Source organism: Ptychodera flava, chromosome 2 (genome assembly GCF_041260155.1).
Source record: "Ptychodera flava strain L36383 chromosome 2, AS_Pfla_20210202, whole genome shotgun sequence".
Classification (NCBI taxonomy): Eukaryota; Metazoa; Hemichordata; class Enteropneusta; family Ptychoderidae; genus Ptychodera; species Ptychodera flava.
In genome coordinates, this window is record NC_091929.1 from 6,957,468 (window position 1) to 6,972,924 (window position 15,457).

Here is a 15,457-nt window from a genome sequence, read left to right on the forward strand (position 1 = left end):
TGTGGACTTTGTGCAACTTCAAGCCTGCAAGCCAAAGGACTGTTCATTCATCCGACAGACTGTTACAACTCTGAGACTGGAGCTTTGCCGTCCCAGCTGAGATAAGTAGTCTGTACACTTTTAAAGCTTGTACTCTATCCCTGACTTAGCTATTAGTTTTATTTTCGTTATAAATTTTGTTTTAACGGAAACTGCTGAGTTCATCCTTTTATTCGTTTTCTCTGCACGTAACAAAATTGGGGGCTCGTCCGGGAGACGAATATTTGAGCCGTTTGACAACATTTTGCCTGCCTTTTTAAAACTACTGTATACTTTGAACTCAACGAAATTTAATCATGGCGGAATTCAAGCCAGACGAATTTATGGAAGACCTTGATCAGGACGCATTTGATTCCCTCAAAAATGACCACCTTATTGCACTGGCCGATTTCCTTAAAGTAGAAGTCAAGAGATCTATGCGCAAGAAGGAAATTCAGTTCAATATTGTCAAATATTTAGTCAGGGTAGGAAAATTTGAGGAATCCGTCTTGCATGATTATGAGCCTGAGTCTTCCTTTGAACTTAGAAAATTGGAATTAGAATTGCAGGCAGATTTCGAGTTTAAAAATTGGCATTAGAAAAAGAAAAAGAATTACAAATGAAAGAAAAAGAATTACAAATGGAAAAAGAGAGACAGGCATTAGAAATAGAAAGATTACAAATGGAAGAAAGCGGAGAGAGAAAGAATTAGAAATGAAAGAAAGAGAATTGGACATAAAAGAAAGATTAGAAATGAAACGTTTAGAGCTTGCACAGTCAGGAAAATTCTCCCCTCCAGACGGTTTTTACATAACTAAGCATTTCAGGTTAGTTCCCCCTTTCCAAGAAAAGGATGTTGACAAATATATTCTCCATTTTGAGAAAATTGCTCAGAATCTGAATTGGCCTAAGGAGTCCTGGTCTATGCTTTTGCAAAGTGCTTTGGTTGGTAAAGCCAGAGAAATTTACATTCAGTTGTCAGTAGAGCAGGCTTCAAATTATGATTCTGTGAAGGAATTAATTCTCAAGGGCCTTGAATTGGTGCCTGAAGCTTACCGTCAGAAATTTAGGGATTGTGAGAAGGTGAAAGATCAAACTTATGTTCAATTTGCTCGAACACAAGGTCAACTGTCTGATCGTTGGTGTTCTTTTGAAAAGGTCAGTCAGAATTATGAAAAATTACAACCACTTGTTTTGATTGAGGAATTTAAAAGGTGCATCCAGAGTGACATCAAGACGTTTATCAATGAACAAAAGGCAGATACATTGGAGGTTGCTGCACGTTCGGCCGATAATAATTCATTGACTCACAAATCTTCATTTCTCAGCAAACCATCCAAGTCCTTTCATACAGAAACAATGCAGGTAAATTTAACTCCTCCTTTTCATCCAAGAATTTCTCAAAGGAGACTAGAAAATCAAATGACAACAGTTCACAAAATTCAATTAACACTCCAACATCATCAGATCCCAAGTCTCAATCTCCTTCTGACAAACAGTTTGGTACACTTTCATATACTCAAGGATACTTATAGACTGTGTTGGCCCCTACCAAAAACAAGATCAGGAAATGAGTACATGTTGACAATTATGTGACATCAACTCGGTTCCCAGAAGCCATACCACTGAGAAACATAAAGACAAAGACTATAGTGAAAGCTTTAGTCAAATTTTCACTTTATTGGCCTCCCTAAAGTGTCCAGTCCGATCAAGGCTCCAACTCTATGTCTGGAAATTTTTCAACAAGTAATGGATCAGCTAGGCATTAAACAGTATAGGTCATCCGCCTATCATGCAGAAAGTCAGGGTGGTCTTGAGCGATTACATCAAACTTTGAAAAACATGATTAGGACCTGCTGTTTTGACACAGAGAAGCAGTGGGATGAAGGAATTCATTTTCTACTCTCTGCTGTTAGAGAGTCAATTCAAGCGTCTCTTGGTTTTAGCCCATTTGAGCTTGTATTTGGACATACAGTCCGTGGCCCACTTAAGCTCGTTAAAGAGAAATTCCTATCAGACGATGATGATTGTCTGAATTTTTTACAATATGTGTCAGATTTTCGTACAAAACTCTCTAAAGCATGTGAATTAGCTAGAGAAAATCTTGAGTTATCTCAGCAGTCAATGAAAATCAAATATGATAAACACACCTCAAAACGGAAATTTGAACCACGTCAAAAAGTTCTTGTTCTACTTCCAATTCTTGGCAAACCACTCCATGCTCGTTACTCTGGGCCATATCTAATTGATAAGAAATTGAGCGATTTAAATTACATCATAAAAACACCTGACAGGTGAAAACAAAAACAGCTATGTCACATAAATATACTTAAGCCATATTTGAATAGGGATAATCCTACTAAAACACAGCCTGTCAGTGCAGTCAGTACTAGCCACTATGAAGATAGTGATACTGAAACTGACTTGAGGGAAAATACTCGAAATTCAAAGCTGGGCTCGGTCAAGCTTCAGAACTCAGAAATCCTGGAGAATCTGGAGTCTACAAAGTTTGCACACCTCCAGCCAGAACAACAACAACAGGTGAAAGAACTGCTCCATGAATATAAACACCTGTTTCAAGATGTTCCAACGAGGACAAACGTCATCTATCACGACGTTGATGTTGGGGACAGTAAGCCTGTAAAACAACATCCATACAGACTGAATCCTACGAAAGCGAAATATCTCAAGGAAGAAGTCAAATACCTGCTGGACAATGACTTTATTGAACCCAGTAAAAGTAACTGGAGTTCGCCATGCATACTTGTTCCCAAATCAGATCACAGTTATCGTATGTGCACGGACTACAGGAAAGTGAACACTTTAACAAAGACAGACACTTTCCCAATCCCGAGGATTGATGATTGCATCGATCGAATGGGAAAAGCCAAGTATGTGACTAAATTTGACCTACTGAAGGGATTTTGGCAAGTCCCTCTGACGGATCATGCTCGTGAAATATCCAACTTTGTTACACCAGACGGATTGTTCCAGTACAAGGTGATGCCATTCGGAATGAAGAACACTCCAGCAAAATTCCAACAGATGATCAACGACGTAATATCCGGGCTGGAAGAATGTGCAGCTTACGTCGACGACGTCGTCCTGTATAGTGACACCTGGGAGGAACACATCAAGCTCATGCGGAAGTTCTTCGAGAGACTGAGTAAAGCTATGTTGACTGTAAACCTTGCCAAATCTGAGTTTGGTAGGGCGAGGGTGACTTACCTTGGACATACTGTAGGACAGGGTGAGGTAAAACCTGTTGATGCCAAAATCAGTGCCATTTCAAATTTTCCCACACCAAATTGCAAGAAACAACTGATGCGCTTTCTCGGTATGGCTGGTTACTACAGAAAATTCTGTCCAAATTTCTCCACCATTACTGAGCCTTTGACTAACTTACTTAAAAAGAAAGTAAAGTTTGTTTGGTCTGAGCAATGCCAACAGGCATTTGATACACTTAAAGCCATACTGCAAAGTACTCCAGTGTTGTCTGCGCCAGATTTCACTTCGCCATTCAAATTAGCTGTAGATGCTAGTCATACGGCTGCTGGTGCTGTTTTGTTGCAAGAGGATAGTCATGGGATAGATCACCCTCTTTGCTACTTCTCACGCAAATTTAACAAATTCTAGAGAAACTACTCTACAATTGAAAAAGAGTGTCTATCTTTGATATTAGCTTTACAGTATTTTGAAGTTTATGTTACCTCTTCAAATCAGCCAATAGTGGTTTATATTGATCACAACCCTCTTGTATTTCTGCAGAAATTTAAAGGCAACAATCAGAGATTACTAAGTTTATGTTACAGGAGTTTAATCTTGATATTAGACATATCAAAAGCAGAGACAATTTAATTGCAGACTGTCTCTCTCGTATTTAGAGTTTATTGTTGTTCACACTTTTAATATCACATTTGAAAAAGAAAGATTTTTTCTTTGAAAAATTTTCTTTTGAAGAGGGGGTGTGTTATGTAGGTCATTTTCACAGCAGTAGTCATTCTCAAGACTTTTCAAGACCTTCGCTGCCAATGCTGGATTTATACCGTGGACTTTGTGCAACTTCAAGCCTGCAAGCCAAAGGACTGTTCATTCATCCGACAGACTGTTACAACTCTGAGACTGGAGCTTTGCCGTCCCAGCTGAGATAAGTAGTCTGTACACTTTTAAAGCTTGTACTCTAATTCTGACTTAGCAATTAGTTTTATTTTCGTAATAAATTTTGTTTTAACGGAAACTGCTGAGTTCATCCTTTTGTTCGTTTTCTCTGCACGTAACAATACACATACATGATTCTGTACATTTGTCAAATACATTAAGTATACATGTATGTATACTAATTACATACATAAGTACAGTGTACACTTGGTGTGCAAAGATATCCATTACGTATAATTCTTATCTGCATAGATATACGCTACGCATGTCAATGTATTGAAATATTCCATATACAAAGATGTACGTTCCGTATGCAATAAATATTGTCTTCCATATAAGTGAATATACGTAAATAAACATAATGTTAATCAAACATTTTGTCCAGTGATTATTATCATAGAACTTACCAATCATGATTTTGTTACCTAAGAAAAACGATGAAGTCAGCGAATTTCTTTAAATACAATTATTGCAAAAAAAAATTTACACTAATCATTAGGTAAAGAGATAGAGTACAAACTGTAAAAGTTTACAGGCTACTTATCTTAGCTGGGACGCACAAAGCTCCAGATTCGAATCAGACAATCGGACAGAGTGTACGGTAATTTTGCTTGCTTACAGGCTTGAGGCTGTGCAAAGTCCACCAGATAAATCCAGTGTTTCTGTAAAGGTCTTGAAAGGTGATGAAACTAACACTGCTGGAGTGATCCCAAAGTGTTCAAGTACACACATGAGTGACACGGTCATAAACTTCTGACTGAAATCTGTGCCGTCCCGGTATTTATACTTAAATGGTTATATAAGAGAATGTAAGAACTATATAGAACTTCTGCTGATACCAATTACTGCTCTAAAAATATGTCCCCTTGTGACTAATTGAATTTTCAGAAGGTTCCAAACATGACTTATCGAATTCAAGACCATGGAGGACAGTGACCTTAAGAATCTTCTAGACTAATTAAACTTAGGTCATGAGTGGGGTAAATGAACTACATAACAGTTTCTGAAACCGAACCTATACAGGGGAAAGGATGATTATCATTCACATTTTCAACAGATTCAGTAGTCGCAGGCATGGTTTAGTTGTTTTGGTAAGTATGATTGTAGTAGATTGCATCTTCTCTGCAACAATTTCATTTTGAAAGAATGTTCTACTTACTAACAATGCTGAAATACACATGTATTCACTTTTTGAACAATCATGTACAATACGTTTCAATTCATTGATGACATGTGATAGGAACAGAAGCTGCAATGTTTGGTAAAAATTGTACTTGCGTGTCACCAGCTTCTTGTATTACTTCCAAACAACAAATGTTGATATGATCATTTATTGCCACCTGGTGGCAATTTCCTTTTAATATTAATTAGTCTTGAGCCAGCGCGAAGACATGCCCTGACGTCTCAGTCATTTATTATCTTTGTACGGTACCTTGGGGAACGTGACTTACGCATATACACGTACATATACACAGGCTTGGTTGAAAAGTTTAATTTTATGTGTTTCAGCATGGTGTGAGGAGATATCAAGAAACTAAAGTTGATACATTGAATGGAAATATTCAAAAATTATCAACATTAGCAGCTTTTTCCCTCTATTACAAGGCGTACTTTCGTTTTTTCAGGAAAATTCAATTGCATGAATAATTTATATTTTTCAAATTAAAAAGTCATGAAGTTCTGTAACATGATTCCAAAAATTGTTTGTTATGAATATTAACAATAAAATGTTGTTCATTTTTATGTTATTTCTTAACAAAGTGAAGAATCTGATAAAGTTAAAAGAGTGGGTACGAAAATATTCTCAGATCTTCCTATTCCTTTAGAATTTTTAACATTTCCTTTTACTGCCCCCGCCCCATTCGAAAATCCTTGAATTACTCCATCCCCTCACTATTATTTGTGAACGCAGCCTAAATACATGTCTTTGTGCTGAAAAACATCATTGTCTGTAGGGTAAATTGACTAGTTGAACTAAGTGGAAGGTCATTTTCTTCATACTAAATATAGAATATGGAACTACATCAACTGTGTAAAGGTGGGCAACAATGCAGCAAGTGATTTCACAGAATGTCGATGTGATCGAGTAGGTAGTGTTGCGGTAATAACCACTATGGGTGAAATGCCAACGTAAGATTTATTTATCGTAATTATTCTGTAGCGATGGCAAGATCATTCTACTTACACAAATCGGATAACAAAGATGGTGTTAAATGCAAGTTCCGCCAGGAATACTGCTGGTTTAACCTAAACTTCAGCAATTGAAAATTCTTCATCGCTAAAAGTGATTAACGTCTCTTCAATGTTCTTTCTCAATGACAGCCATTTCCAGAGTACGCTTTAAGCACAATTATTGTGATAGCAAACGGTCTGGCAACGTTCTTAACAGCATTTACATTTGTGGTTATGTGCTTAAGAAGGTAATGGTTTTCTTAACATATTTTCTCTCTTCTGGAACAAGCACAAACTCAGAATATTTAATAGCATTCATGTTGCCATAAAAGTTTTTCGAAACATTTCCCTGACTCTATAATGTATACTTACGCATGAGGTTTAAGTATACGAAAGGACAAACTATGTTTCTCACCACAAGTCATTGAGCTTGATCCATCCCTTTCTCTTATGATACTGTTGAGGAACACTTTATTTTGTTAATGTAGTTAAAGAGGTCAAACGATTGACAAATTTAATTTACTACGAAATGAAGCGTAGTTTTCGGAAAACTGTTAATTTTAGCGTATATTTTTGTTGCCTTTTGAAGTCAAAAGACCAAATATGGAAGTGGGTGATACCATCGTGCATCCCTTTTTCATACCCTTCAGGTGTAACACAGTTGTATGTAGCTTGGCTAATACCTTGAAGAGATTGCACATAATATATTGAGCCACATTACAATTCAGACTTCCAAAAAAAATTAATATATATCAGTATTTCATTGGTGCATTCATCTCCCTTAATTTGACTATCAAGTGTCTGGGCTTTTCTGATTAAATAATAGCTGTTCAGCCAGGTGCTTTTTAGAAAAATTGCAGAGCAGATACCTGAAGCACAGGCGAGTCTTTGAACCGATATAGACGGAAGTCTGTTATTTTGGGAAATGTATTCCATCAATTCAGAAGTCAACAATAAAGATAAGCAATCGATACCAGTAAAACCTACCTAATTCAAAATTTTCTTGGAGAGTTTTCTTTTGATTTTGGTTTGTCGTTCATATTTTATGTTCTCGCTTGTTTTCCCTATCTTCTAAGTATCTGTAACTGTGTATCGAAATGAAATGTGAGATTTTATTATTTGTTTATTAAAGGTATGCTGTCACCTGTTCCAAGTTAGCCACAGTTACCATGGAAAGAGAAAATCTAACCAATCACAGATTTTAAGCGGGTGGCCGCTTTTTAAAAACAGCGCCCTCACATGGACATTTTGAATACCAAGGAACACCCCTTTGACCATATATGGGCATATTTAGATTACAGATGACTGTATACCTTTAATATCTGACCATTTTGAAAAGATCAAACACGATTGGAACTAAATTGAGAAAATTGGAAGAGGGTAATTACAAGGAAAATGTGACGAAATCGAAATTTTTATATCTGATATTTCACAAAATGATATAATAGTTTAAAATTTGAAATACTGTTGTCATCGAGCAATCAACGAAAACGCAACGATTGTTGCATACCTCTTTCATCGGATTCATTTCCATGAAAATACGTTTATTGTTGTGTATATGTAATAGAGACACGAGACAAAATTCTCTAATTGACGACTTTTTAGTCAGATCCATTTCGAAAATATTCCTCACTGTTTCGCGAATTTTGGGCTTTATAAACACTAAATTGAGTCAGGGCACATTTGAAATGAACCCGACCGACTTTACTGTAAATCGATCGAAAACCTTCATTTTGGTTGAGGCAAAATAACAAACTGAAATTAGTACTGGTATTTTGGGAACGAAGAAACTACGTACAAGCTCACAAAGTTTCATTCAAATATGAATATTGTTCATATGTTGTGAACAATGTTGTATTTGATATTATCATGCACTGATTCTTACTCATAGCATTTCAATAGCATCGTACATTTTGAATACATTTTTAAAGATGGTAAGAAAATATGGTATCATATTAGACAAATTTCTAAATTTCTTGAGAAATTTTGCTAATCCAATTATCCCAATCTAGCTCCAATCATGTTATTTGTAATTATTACATTGTTATCATCATTGTTCTTTTGTTTTTTTAATACTATTCTATTTTTTCCGTAGGAGTGCAACGGATCACTACTTTGTATGTTCAAGTCTTACTTTATCATTATCGATGTATTTTGTCACAGTGGTCGTAGCTTTGAATATGGACGTAGACACGGTAAAGGATATAACATTCCCCATAACACTGGATTTATGGTTCTGGTTTGGATATTTTTATATATTTTTTTATTTTCAATCCATCAACCAACAGGCATTGCGTATAACAGGGTGACACCCATTACCTACTGCTCAATGGATCGTGAAGTGCCTTGCTCAAAGGCACAACACCGTCTCGAACTCATCATCCTCCAATAGTGAGACCGTTACCCTTGACTTAACTGGTCTCGGACTCACCATCCTTTGATGATGAGACTGGTACCCTAACAGCTGCCCCTTGGTACCTCCTACGAAGATTTAGAGTAGGAGTTGCTTGTCACCGTACCATAGTTTCTGTCAAATACATCTGTGACTAATTTTAGCAACTCTATAAAAAGTTTTAAAACAGGAAATGGGACATGCTGTGTTAGTTTACAACATTTCCTTGATAAAATCATCTCTTTGCTGACCAGGGGCTATCACGGCTATAGTTGTGAATTTGTGAAACTGATCTGATCTCATCAACAGGCGAATATTGTATTTATTTAATGTTCCCTCTCTGAATACTTAGCTAATTCTATCCATTGTGTTTCCTGTAATTAAAAAACTTCAATAATTATTACCTTTCTTTATTGTCAGAAAAGCTGTGCAGCGTCAGCTATAATCTATCACTACACGTTTACTAGTAGCAATGCCTGGGTTTTCAACTTTTGTCTGCAACATTTTCTAAAGCTGCGGTTTTGCCAACACAAGAATATTCACGCCAGGTAAATATCACTCATGCGATGCTAATGACAACAATATTGAACAATATTTCAGCGTGAGCATAATGTTTTAGAATTTTACATAACTCACTAGCTATGATAAAAATTACTTGTTCCATCATATGAAATGCGATGCAAAAAAACTTTGTACATACTAAATTGCAGGGTTTTGGTTCATAAATTGCACTGTCTTGATATGGCGTTGTGACTATTTTGGCGTAGCCTCAGGAAAGTTAATATTGCATGCAAGATACCAGGAAAATTGCCACTTAATGGCCCTGCCATATTATAAATTAGTTTGATAATTTGCGAGCAACATTTTTAACTCAATAGTTGTGTCAGTTGCATAACATCGGGCATGTTATGGCGCGCTGTCTAAAAGGTTACCTAGGCACGATTAAATTGGTGTTTGGATGGCCGCTTGGAGTCAAGTACGAATAACCATAATATCCAGGGTAACATCGTGCGCCTGAGTAAAGGGGTTTTCACAGGCAATACTTGTCTTATTTCCTACCTTAAGAAAGCAGTCATTAACAACACACACGGTTTAAGGAAATCGACTGGGAGTCGTCGGTAACACCCCCCACCCCTGTTAATGGCAATTTGACTTCAACTTCTCAAAGAGGACAGAGTTATGTTCATTAATTGCGATACAGATTAGGATTAATGGCCGGCAATAAGTTTATAATGCCATTATGGGCAAACTGTTGAATAGAGCAAGTGATATCTTAAACAGTATTAATGGCAATTACATTATAGTAATGACAGTGACAGCTATTCAAACTAAATACCTCAGTGTAATTGGTTGGTTCAACATGGCGCATGCAATCATGTATGAAAGTCGTTTTTAAATTATGAAAACAGAACAAGAAGCATCCGATAACTTGCTGTTAATATACAAAGAAAATAAAGCCATTCAGAAGCTCAGCATCGCTAACGGCGAGAGCTTATGCTTTGTGGAACAATAAATTTGCAAAAAATTGTTCACTGTACCTATGTACTAAATACCAACTTAATCTGGCTTGAGCTCCGAATTGTAGCATTTTGACACAGTTGGCCTTTTTTACCTCATTTGAACGTTTTTGAGATAAACATGTTTGTTTGAACACCGTCACATGTCAGGCTTGTAATGCATGAACACATCAAGTATTGAGACGGTAGTAAGCTAATGTGGGATTTCTCTGGGTGAAAAATGTATGCCTCTTTTATGCAATCGGTGGCCATATTGGGTCATATCTTGAAATTAATTAATCTGCACATGTATGACATGGATCAATGCTCTCATACAAACTTCAAATGAAATTGGTTTCGACATGTCATAGTTACGCCTCCGGACATGAACAAATTATTATAAAATGGCCACAGGCAGCCCAATTTGCATCAAATTGAGAATCCGAATGAAATTCACATGCATAACATATGTCAATGTCCTTATACTTACTTACAAAAACACCGGTTAAGACATGTCTGAGTTACGGCTCCAGACATGAAGTAATGTTACAAAATTGCCATCGGGCGGCCATATTGGATCGCATGGTGAAACAAATCGACGTGCATATGTATGATATAGGTCGATGTCCTTTTACCAACTGTGAATGATATTAGTTGAAATATGTATGATTTAAAGCTCTTGATATGAAAAATCGTAACAAGATGGCTGCCATCCGGCCATATTGAATGGTATCACAAATGAAATTCATATGTATATGTATAACAAAGGTCAATGTCGTTTGCGAGCTTTAAATGATATTGGTTGAAATATATCTGAGTTACAGCTCTTAAAACGAAAAAAAATGTTACAAAATGGCCGCCAGGTGGCCATATTGGATCGTATCATTAATCAAATCGACATGCATATGTATGGAATACACTTTACTATTTCTCCTGATAGGATTTGCTACATTCTTCTTGGATGGGTAATTCCACTCCTACTCGTGTTGAGCTGTTCCTTGCTCTGGCCAAGCAGCTATGGTATAGAACAAACGTAAGCTAATTTATGATATGTATGATATGTTACTCTAAGATATTGACTTGCAATTTACCATACTATTCTTTGTTATTCTATTAACGGATCACTATTTAATATCTGGAGAAGATCTTATTCTGAAACGTTATGTTCATATATTCAGTCGCCAAAGTTTTACAAGCTTAGATAGTGTAACTGCAATTAAGACAAGCATTTATACAGAACTCATCAATCTACTTTGACCGTTCTGAAGTGTACTCTAAAGGAAGATCGCTACTAGTGTACTCCCTTCACAACCTTTCTTCAAGTGGATGGAAATTGTAGGCAGTCTCTATGAATACGTTTACTCTTGTCCCTCCGTACATGATGGAGATCTGCTTTAACACATCTTCAAGTGTGTATTAATTCAGTGACAGATTCTTTAATTTTTCAGTTGTAGAGTGCCACAGAAGATCGAAATTTATATGAGCACCGTTGCTTTTACATCATTGTTGATATTGGTATGTTATTGTATTTCTTTATTATTTATTTATATGTTTTTTGGTTGTTTGTTTTATTAGTTGACTTCCTAGCGCCTTTTAAAACGTTCACTGGATTAAAACAGCAACAGAGAACTCGGCATTTTTTTCAAATTCTAAGTAGGACTGAATATTTTCACAAAGAAACTGAAAACAGACTATTGTTGTCGGTTATTGAGAGTTATACGTGTTAAGGAAATAGTTTCAACAAAACACAGTGTTGTTCCCTCTCGTCTTCATGAAAGTAGTATGCGTTTGCACTTGATTACCTCTGCTTCAAGGTTGCCAGGAACCTCTTCGAGAGATGTAAAAACTGAATCTAGGGTAGGTTGGCGATTGGTGAATTTTACAATGAATATCGTAAAATTTACATGTCAAATACACGCTAGCTGTTTCGACGACATCCTCACTTTAAACTTGAATCTTGCTACAGATAGTTGAATTTGCTATTTATAAATTTATTATGTTATTATCTGTCAACAGGCCAGCTGGATCATGACCACTTATATGTACTTTAAATTTGACTTTCTGGTGTTCACGTATGCTTCTGGACAGTGGTACATTTTGTGGTGCGTAATGAATGTCTTATATCGTTGTTCTTTGCGGTTTAAATAATGTGCGGAGACAACGAATATCAACATTATATAACATGTTTATAGCTAGTGGTTACTTTCTGTCAGATTTGTAGTCCAACGTTAAAATGCAATTTTCATATATTAATCTCACAGGGACGAATTCTTTCGTATTTGGCTTCTCGTTGCAACATATTCCGTAACTTGGATAATTGGTTTACTGGATATAAAAGGAAATCTTTACTTTGGATATACCTTTGCTATGGCTTGCTTCGTAACAGTAAGTACAGTAATGTTTTCGAAAGTGAGGTTGTAAAATCCTGAAACGAAAGCTATATAGCATAGAGGATTAGAGTCGGTTAACGGGGCTAACAGGCGTAACAGCTCTTTTCCTTCAGTCGATAAGATGTTTCCTTGAATGCATCTCTATGGATAGTCATGGATAGTTTATGTGTCATTCCTGTCATATCAGTTGTTGTAGAATTTCAAATTTACACATTCAGAGACAAAGATTGTTCTAAAAAGCTATGAATCGGAGCTTGTCGAATCTATACAAAAGAAGATTCTGTGTGAGGAATATAAATTTTGTATACCAAAAAAACCTTTGTTTCTGGAATTGAAATAATCGACATTTAAAATACTTACACTATATCTTTTACATTACATTTCTATGGACAAAGTAAAGTTTTAATTGACAGACTGTTAATTTCCTTTAAATGTCATTCGAATTTATTAAAAAAAGATATAGAATTAAATAAATGCAGACAGGATTCAAAATAAGACTTTAAAATCTCCAACATAGCAATCGGACTAACACCGTAGACAGAAAAATTATGATACCAGGACTTGACAAAGGACACGCGGTATCACTAAAAATTTGATCAAATCAAGAAACTGCAACATTACTATCGTTTAAGAACCTATCGTCCTGCAGCCTTGAATATTTCTACCATTCAACGGTTAGTCTACGTGCGTTTTTAATGTAATTATGCTAATTAAAATTGCTTTAGCTTCATATTATTAATAGGAGTCGATTATAGACCGCACTTGATTTATTTCCATCACCAATACGACTTTACGTGTGTAGTTGCAACTAATATTACACTCTCTGTACCTCTATACGAAACATTTTGCTTTACAGAACTTGCACCTCCGACGGTTCCGAAAAATCTATTTAATCGGCTTCAGTATAAAACTGATGTATCTGATATTTAGAGATTATAATTCCTTTTTATAATAAATTAAACGACAGTACTTTGATGGTCTTAAAGGTCTGGTGAAATCAACCTGTACTACTGAGCTATTTAGCTTCCGGGTGGCAATATTGTTACACTCGCAACAGAATTTCTACATAAAAGTGTGCGCGGGGCTAAGTTTTTATAGTTTTGTGTGCGGAGTCAATTTGGGGTCAATTCGTTAACTAAGGCCATACCCTCATTTTAGAGGATAAGAGTCGGTTAACGGGGCTAACAGGCGTAACAGCTCTTTTCCTTCAGTCGATAAGATGTTTCCTCGAATGCATCTCTATGGATAGTCATGGATAGTTTTATGTGTCATTCCTGTCATATCAGTTGTTGTAAAATTTCAAATTTACACATTCAGAGACAAAAATTGTTCTAAAAAGCTATGAATCGGAGCTTGTCGAATCTATACAAAAGAAGATTCTGTGTGAGGAATATAAATTTTGTATACCAAAAATCACCTTTTCTGTTTCTGGAATTGAAATAATCGACATTATATCTTTTACATTACGTTATATCTTACGCTATATCTTTTACATTACATTTCTATGGACAAAATAAAGTTTTAATTGATAGACTGTAAAATTCCTTTGAATGTCATTCGAATTTATAAAAAAAGACATAGAATTAAATAAATGCAGACAGGATTCAAAATAAGGCTTTAAAATCTCCAACATTGCAATCTGACTAATACCGGATAGACAGAAAAATTATGATGTCAGAACTTGACAAAGGACAAGCGGTATCACTAAAGATTTGATCAAATCAAGAAACTGCAACATTACTACCGTTTAAGACCCTATCGTCCTGCAGCCTTGAATATTTCTACCATTCAACGGTTAGTCTACGCGCTTTTTTAATGTAATTATGCTAATTAAAATTGCTTTAGCTTCATATTATTAATAGGAGTCGATTATAGACCGCACTTGATTTATTTCCATCACCAATACGACTTTACGTGAGTAGTTGAATAACTAATATTACACTCTCTGTACCTCTCTACAAAACATTTTGCTTTACAGAACTTGCATCTCCGACGGTTCCGAAAAATCTATTTAATCGGCTTCAGTATAAAACTGATGTATCTGATATTTAGAGATTATAATTCCTTTTTATAATAAATTAAACGACAGTACTTTGATGGTCTTAAAGGTCTGGTGAAATCAACCTGTACTACTGAGCTATTTAGCTTCCGGGTGGCAATATTGTTACACTCGCAACAGAATTTCTACATAAAAGTATGCGCGGGGCTAATTTTTTAGAGGTCTATGTGCGGGGTCAATTTGGGGTCAATTCGTTAAACTTAGGCCACGCCCCCAGTTTGGTCATGGTTGGCAAACTCTGACGTCACAACTGGATTCGTTTACATCGAGTAGCGGTCCCTCTGCCATCCCTTATCTCTGCCCCGTATCCGCTAACACAACATGTTAACAAAGTAAGTACATCCACGGGGTAAGCCACGCTAACCGTCCGTTTCTCACCAGTAGACTCTCCTTCTAGCGCTGCGTCTGTTGGAGAATTGCTCGACCAAAAGAATACTGCAAGCGCCGTCTGCTTTGTTAAACAAAATCCACGGTCAATGAAGGTCGGCTTTGATCGTTCACGTAATCCTATCAGTAATGACTCTATACCGACAATGTGTACGATCATTGACTATCTAGTTTTTCTCGAGGGTCTATGGTACGAAGCACACGTGCATAAAATAGCATGGGCACAGTCAGTATAAACTCGTCTGCTCTCCCAGACAGACCGCGTTTAGGCGCAAATTCACGACTAGAAACGAGATAAAACAACCAAAAGTACTTCTGTGTGCTTTGATTACTTTTTCATACCAAAAAATCACCGGTAATTATCCCTTGTAAAGACCGGATCGAC

General features: G+C 36.3%; 1 protein-coding gene across 3 annotated transcripts in view; it reads left to right on the forward strand.

Annotated features, from left to right (window-relative positions):
* LOC139152352 (uncharacterized) overlaps positions 1-15,457 on the forward strand; it is a 29,304-nt gene that overhangs the window by 12,969 nt on the left and 878 nt on the right. The window contains exons 15-21 of one of the 3 annotated variants that reach the window (XR_011556606.1): positions 6,187-6,596; positions 8,444-8,543; positions 9,161-9,288; positions 11,177-11,269; positions 11,685-11,751; positions 12,253-12,338; positions 12,498-12,621. Coding sequence is in view for 1 of the 3 variants with exons in the window: in XM_070725497.1 (XP_070581598.1) it covers positions 6,187-6,310 (124 nt within the window). In the remaining 2 variants the exon portion in view is untranslated. Of the gene's footprint in view, positions 1-6,186; positions 7,926-8,443; positions 9,289-11,176; positions 11,270-11,684; positions 11,752-12,252; positions 12,339-12,497; positions 12,622-15,457 lie in introns of those variants that run through there. The other 2 variants (XR_011556605.1, XM_070725497.1) reach the window with 2 other exon arrangements.